Raw genomic sequence first — 5680 nt, 5'->3', positions numbered from 1 at the left:
GACGAAATGGTGGAAGCTGAAAAAGGAAGAGCGTTGCATGACTTTTAGGAAGGAGTTAAGACAGGCTCTGGGTGGTCAGGAGGTGCTTCCAGATGACTGGACAACTACAGCTAATGTGATCAGGGAGACAGGTAGGAGAGTACTTGGTGTGTCATCTACAAGGAAGGTAGATAAAGAGAGTTGGTGGTGGAATGAGGAGGTACAGGAGTGTATACAGAGAAAGAGGTTAGCTAAGAAGAAGTGGGACACTGAGAGGACTGAGGAGAGTAGACAGGAGTACAGGGAGATGCAACATATGGTGAAGGTAAAGGTAGCAAAGGCCAAACAAGGGGGCTTATGATGACTTGCATGCTAAGTTGGACAGTAAGGAGGGAGAGACTGATCTATACAGGTTGGCAAGACAGAGAGACAGAGATGGGAAGGACGTGCAGCAGGTTAGGGTGATTAAGAATCAGAATCAGAAAAAGTTTTATTGCAAAGTACATTAAAGTTTATCCTCTGCTGAGCCTTCTTGGTGAGGGAGCTGATGTTCTGCTCCCATTTGAGCTCCCGGGTGATGGTGGTGCCCGGGAAGCAGAAGGACTCTACAGGGGTCACTGGAGTGTCACAGATGATGACGGGGGGAGGGCAGGAGGATCTTTCCTGAAGTCTACTATCATCTCCACTGTTTTGAGAGTGTTGAGCTCCAGGTTGTTCCTGCTGCACCATGATACCAGGCGGTCTTTGTCTTTATTTGTCATGTCAACATTGTCCAGGATGTTGACACGACAACACCAGAGGATGCTCCTCTGGTGAAAAAGTTGATATGTCCATGTAATTTTGGAAACACACTCTTGGGGTTTACACGGTAAGCGGATAAGTGATAGATGATGGATGGATGGAGGTCCTATGTAGACCTTCATACTACTCAGTGCTCATGAAGTAGCCCTCAGCCTCAAAAAGGTTTGTGACCCCTGTTCTAAATGTTCCTTCATGCAGGAGAAACGTCTCCTTGCTCTGGTCATGATGAAGTGATGGTGTTACCGGTGTTACCGGTTAGCAGCTCACGTCCCACTGTCTGCTTCTCCACACCAGCAGCGGGAGCCCCCGAAGCTTCTGCACATGTCCGTTCGCCTCCACCTTTCAATGCACTGGGAAGGAAACAGGAGGTGACCGCACAAATACATTGATCTCACAAACCGACAGCAACAACCAGAAGAACGAGCATCTCTGACCTAAAGCGTGTCAAGGTCCACGCCCCCCCGTGTCTTCACCAGAATCCGGTCGGCTGAGTGGGAGGTGCGACACACAGACGAGCGGCAGCATCATCCCAGAGGAGCGCAGCAGCATCCAGCCCCTGGTGACCGCCGCCTCCATCATGATGTCGGGGGAGTTCGTCCAGAGCTGCTGGAGCGCACGTTCATGCGTGGCACGCTCTACAAGGCGCTCTGCTTCCTGCTCCTCATCCTCCAGGGCGGCGTCCACGACTTCTACCTCATCATCTTCACCGACCTGTACTGGTGCTCGTGGATCACCGCGGATTTGGTGGTCATCTCCGGCTGGAGCATTTTCTTCATGAAGAACGCACGCAGCAAGCAGGAGCGCGCCTGCGGCTTCCACCAGAAAAGCTCCATCTTCAGCTGCACCCTGGGAGAGTTCACCTACACCTACCTGGCCTGGCTCATCTACGTCATGCAAAAGGCTGCAAATTAAATGAGAAAACAGTGTGATTGATTTGTGAAACGTCTAACGACTGTTTCTGGTGACATCACATTAGAACACAGTCAGCTGGACTTCCTCCAGGTTGGTTGAAGACGCTTCACCTCTCGTCTGAGAGTCCTCTTCAGTTCTGATGACTGAGTCCAGTTACTCCTGTTGGAGCAGAAACCTGAGACCACCTTTCACGTTCAAATGTGGGGGCAGCTCGCATGAAAGTGGGCGGGACAACGGCCCACCTGAGTGGGAATGACTCCTAACGACCCTCATTGTGTTGGGGGTTTGTGGGGGCGAGTTCCTGCCCCAGCAGGACTATAAGTGTCTGGACTCAGTAGCAGTGAGTCACAACTGAAGGAGTCCTGACGTGGATGACTGAGACCTGCAGACATGTCTTCAACCAGCCTGAAGTAAGTTCTCCTCATTCTGCTCTGCTCTTCTTGACCTGCCTTTACCTGGAGGACTCCACACACTTTACTCTGACTCAGTACTTTAGTTTGGAGTCATGGTCATCTTTTGGAACAGATGGGTTAGCAGTTAGCAGTAGCATCTTCACACTGTTAGTACTGACTGTATTGTTGTGTTATTGCTGGAAGATTCTTAGAGTAATCTTTCTCATCCCAGCACTGTCTCCTGTGCTCATGGATATGTTTGGTCCTGACTTCTTAAAACGAAATGATATGAGAGTTAAGACGAGGAGCACTGGTCGCAGAATTTAGGGTGAAGCGGGGAAAGGTTTCTAAAATGTTCTCACCATTAATTAAAAATCCCAAAATGCTTTGTGTTCATACTGACACTGACACCAGTGGTGTGGAGCAGCAGTTTCAGATCTATGTAGCTCTTTTAGGCTCTTTTGGTAAAACGGTTGATGTTTTTTCCCTGTTCTGTTTGTATGTAGGGAGGGTAATGGGTTTCCATCCCCTTACCTTTTGTTTATATGTGAGGGGTGGGGGGGGGTTACGGTGGGTTTCTATCACCCAACTTTCTGTTGATATGTGTGGGGGACTAATGGGTTTCTATCTCCCAACCTTCCTGTTATAACATGGTAACTTGTGTGTCCTCAGGTTTGAACACTACAAACTACCCAAAAGCGAGGAGCGGCCGACCCCCCAGACACTGATGCCTCCCCCCACTTCCCTGCTGGACCCATCAGACCTGGATCCCAGTGGGTCAACACCCGGCTCATGGGTTCAAGACTGGTTCAACGCGGCCGATTTTGTTTCAGGACAGCCGTACTGTGGACGGGGTGAGTGATCCGCGTGGTGTGTTGGGGAGAAGCACTAGATCCCACCTACGTCCCCTTGTGAGGAGACTTAGGGCTGTGGATATTTTCTTACGTGGGGGTTGGGCTGTTGTTCATTTTGGTATTTGGTAAAACTGTTGTTTTGTTCACCCATTGACAAGCAAGTGGACAACTGTGAACTTGTGTCATCTGAGATTACAAACAGTTGAAGGAAGCTGTAGTCCGATCAGGTTGTAGGCGTGTGGGTACCATGGTAACAGTATTTTGATGTTTTGATGTTGTGGGTCGTCTGCAGCTGATCCTGAGAACAAGGAGCTGAGGAAGCAGCTTTGCTTCTATGCCGCTATTGGAAAGTGCCGCTATGGAATCAACTGTGCCTATCTCCATGGCGACGTTTGTAACATGTGTGAGCTCCAGGTGCTCCACCCCACCGACATCAGTCAGCGCTCAGAGCACACCAAGGTAACGACCTGCTCACACACTACACGAGCTGTCACACACACTCTTTGACATGGTGGTAACATACACACACTTCCTGCACCTGTCCCCAGGCGTGCATGGAGGCCCACGAGAAGGACATGGAGCTCTCGTTCGCCATCCAGCGCAGCGAGTACATGATGTGTCGTATGTGCATTGAAGTGGTGTTGGAGAAGGCCAACCCCAGTGAGCGGCGCTTCGGCATCCTGGTCAACTGCAGCCACTGCTACTGCCTGAAGTGCATCAGGACGTGGAGGAGGGCCATGTGCGATATCACCAAGTGAGTCGTCAGTGTGTGGTGGGTAGTGGGGGGGGTCGTTGAAATTTGTGTTTCACCTTTGTATACTAATGAGGGTCATTAGTATACAAAGGTGAAACTTGCATTTCAACGACCCCCCTTTGACACACCCAACAATTGTTGAGGGGCCAGACGGGTTTCAACGACGGTCGTCTGAATGTGCATAGCCCTGACCACACCCCACAGGGTAAATAAGCTGGACAACACCAGCCACCTTCAGAACTGAACAAGACTCTTGGATGAGAGATGAAACGTCTTCAAGAACTTTCTTAACGTCCAGTGGATCGACTTTAACAGCTTTGGATAACAAATATTTATTCATCTTCTTTCTTCATGAAAGCATCAAAAATGTTATCTAAATATATTTCAGAGGTACTTTGAATGAGGTTGTAGCGATAAGTGTTCCATCACATTGATTAATCGTCTGTAAACCAACCAGAAACATTTTTTAATTCACCTTTTCTCACCAAACATCTCCTGAGACTGTTTTTAATCTCCTTCAGAGGAGCTTCTTCCTGAACGTTCCCTGTTTCAGATGGTAAAACCATTTTTCTACTTATTTCCAGTTGCTGCCCCAAGTGTGGAATAACATCCAACTTTGTCATCCCGAGTGAGTTCTGGGTGGAAGATGAGGACGACAAGCAGAAGCTCATCCAGAAATACAAGGACGGCATGCGGTAAGTGGGCCGGGCTAGAAACGGGTAAGGTGTGGGGCTACACTAGTGGGTGGGGCTATACTAGTAGATCTGTAGGAGAACATCTGGGCTGTGGAGTGGGCGGTGTTGTCTGATGTGTCTGAATCCCTGACAGTCTTCTCGGTCTCCTTCAGGAACAAGCCGTGTCGGTACTTTGATGAGGGGCGTGGCACATGTCCCTTTGGCGCCATCTGCTTCTATAAACACGCCTTTCCTGGTGGACGACTGGAGGAGGCCCAGCCCCCGCGCCGACAGCCAGGATCCAATGACAGGAACAGGGTAAGGGGCCACCAGTCCACTGGTTCTGTTGAAGGTCTGCCAAGAACAGCAGCATCTCCACAGCAGCGCCCTCTGCTGGCTGAGTGGAAGCACTGATCAGTGGAAACCATCGTTTGGAGACATTTGGAGTCTGATTTTTGCAAACCTGCATCACTGGATGAAGGCTGATGTGTGTGTGTGTGTGTGTGTGTGTGTGTGTGTGTGTGTGTGTGTGTGTGTGTGTGTGTGTGTGTGTGTGTGTGTGTGTGTGTGTGTGTGTGTGTGTGTGTGTGTGTGTGTGTGTGTGTGTGTGTGTGTGTGTGTCCAGCAGAACTCCAGGACTCCGCTGTGGAACATCTTTGAGGAGCAGGAGAGCACAGACTCCTTCGACAACGATGAGGAGGAGATGGTGCCGTTCGAGCTGAGGGAGATGCTTCTGAGGCTGCTGGACGAAGACGAGGTCCTGGCAGGCCATCAATAAATGAACTTATGAAATATAAAATGAAGAAAAAAAGTCCCACAAGCCATTGTGCTCATGCTAAACATTACCTTGACATCTATTGTTGGTCTTTCTGGTGCGTTTCATGTAGGAGGTATAATTCTAAAATGACAAAAAATAAGTCAATATAATATTTAACAAATTAACTGTATTCAAATATTGCTAATAAACAAAACCCACAAGTTTCTTTGTGGGTTTTGGTGTGACTCTTTTATCACTGACAGCTGTTAGCACTTCCTGTTAGCCTGACAATCACTCTGACATTTACTGTCAAACTGTAAGGTTTTACTCCTGAAGGCTGGATCTTCAGTTTTCTTTATTAAAGCTGCTCATAGCCATTATTTTGTACTGATGTGTCCTCCCTTCATCACCTTCATCCAAGTGTCCCGTGTGTGTGTGTGTGTGTGTATGTGTGTGTGTGTGTGTGTGTGTGTGTGTGTGTTTCATTAATGGTTAAGAGCCTGTTGGATCACAAGCTGTCTGTCAAAGTGGGTGAACGGATGGATGGATGAGAGACG

At 48.9% G+C, this 5680-nt stretch overlaps 1 protein-coding gene across 1 annotated transcript; it reads left to right on the top strand.

The window, feature by feature from the left end:
- The first annotated feature begins 2082 nt into the window (after nucleotides 1-2082).
- On the top strand, nucleotides 2083-5144 carry LOC137589700 (probable E3 ubiquitin-protein ligase makorin-1). The gene is made up of 7 exons (XM_068307554.1): nucleotides 2083-2102; nucleotides 2757-2938; nucleotides 3231-3397; nucleotides 3487-3692; nucleotides 4277-4387; nucleotides 4540-4684; nucleotides 4992-5144. Exons 1-7 carry the CDS (start codon nucleotides 2083-2085, stop codon nucleotides 5142-5144), a joined length of 984 nt encoding a protein of 327 aa, XP_068163655.1.
- The last annotated feature ends 536 nt before the right edge of the window (nucleotides 5145-5680 follow it).

This window comes from Antennarius striatus, chromosome 22, assembly GCF_040054535.1.
Source record: "Antennarius striatus isolate MH-2024 chromosome 22, ASM4005453v1, whole genome shotgun sequence".
Lineage (NCBI taxonomy): Eukaryota > Metazoa > Chordata > Actinopteri > Lophiiformes > Antennariidae > Antennarius > Antennarius striatus.
The sequence above is the reverse complement of the archived record's forward strand: the minus strand, read 5'-3'. Positions and strand labels throughout refer to the sequence as shown.

Excerpts from the sequence above, each read along its gene's own strand:
- LOC137589700 (XM_068307554.1), top strand. The coding sequence starts at position 2,083 with ATGTCTTCAACCAGCCTGAA. Across the intron at positions 2,939-3,230 it reads ACAGCCGTACTGTGGACGGG|CTGATCCTGAGAACAAGGAG; the intron begins GTGAGTGATCCG and ends GGTCGTCTGCAG. Across the intron at positions 4,388-4,539 it reads AAATACAAGGACGGCATGCG|GAACAAGCCGTGTCGGTACT; the intron begins GTAAGTGGGCCG and ends GGTCTCCTTCAG.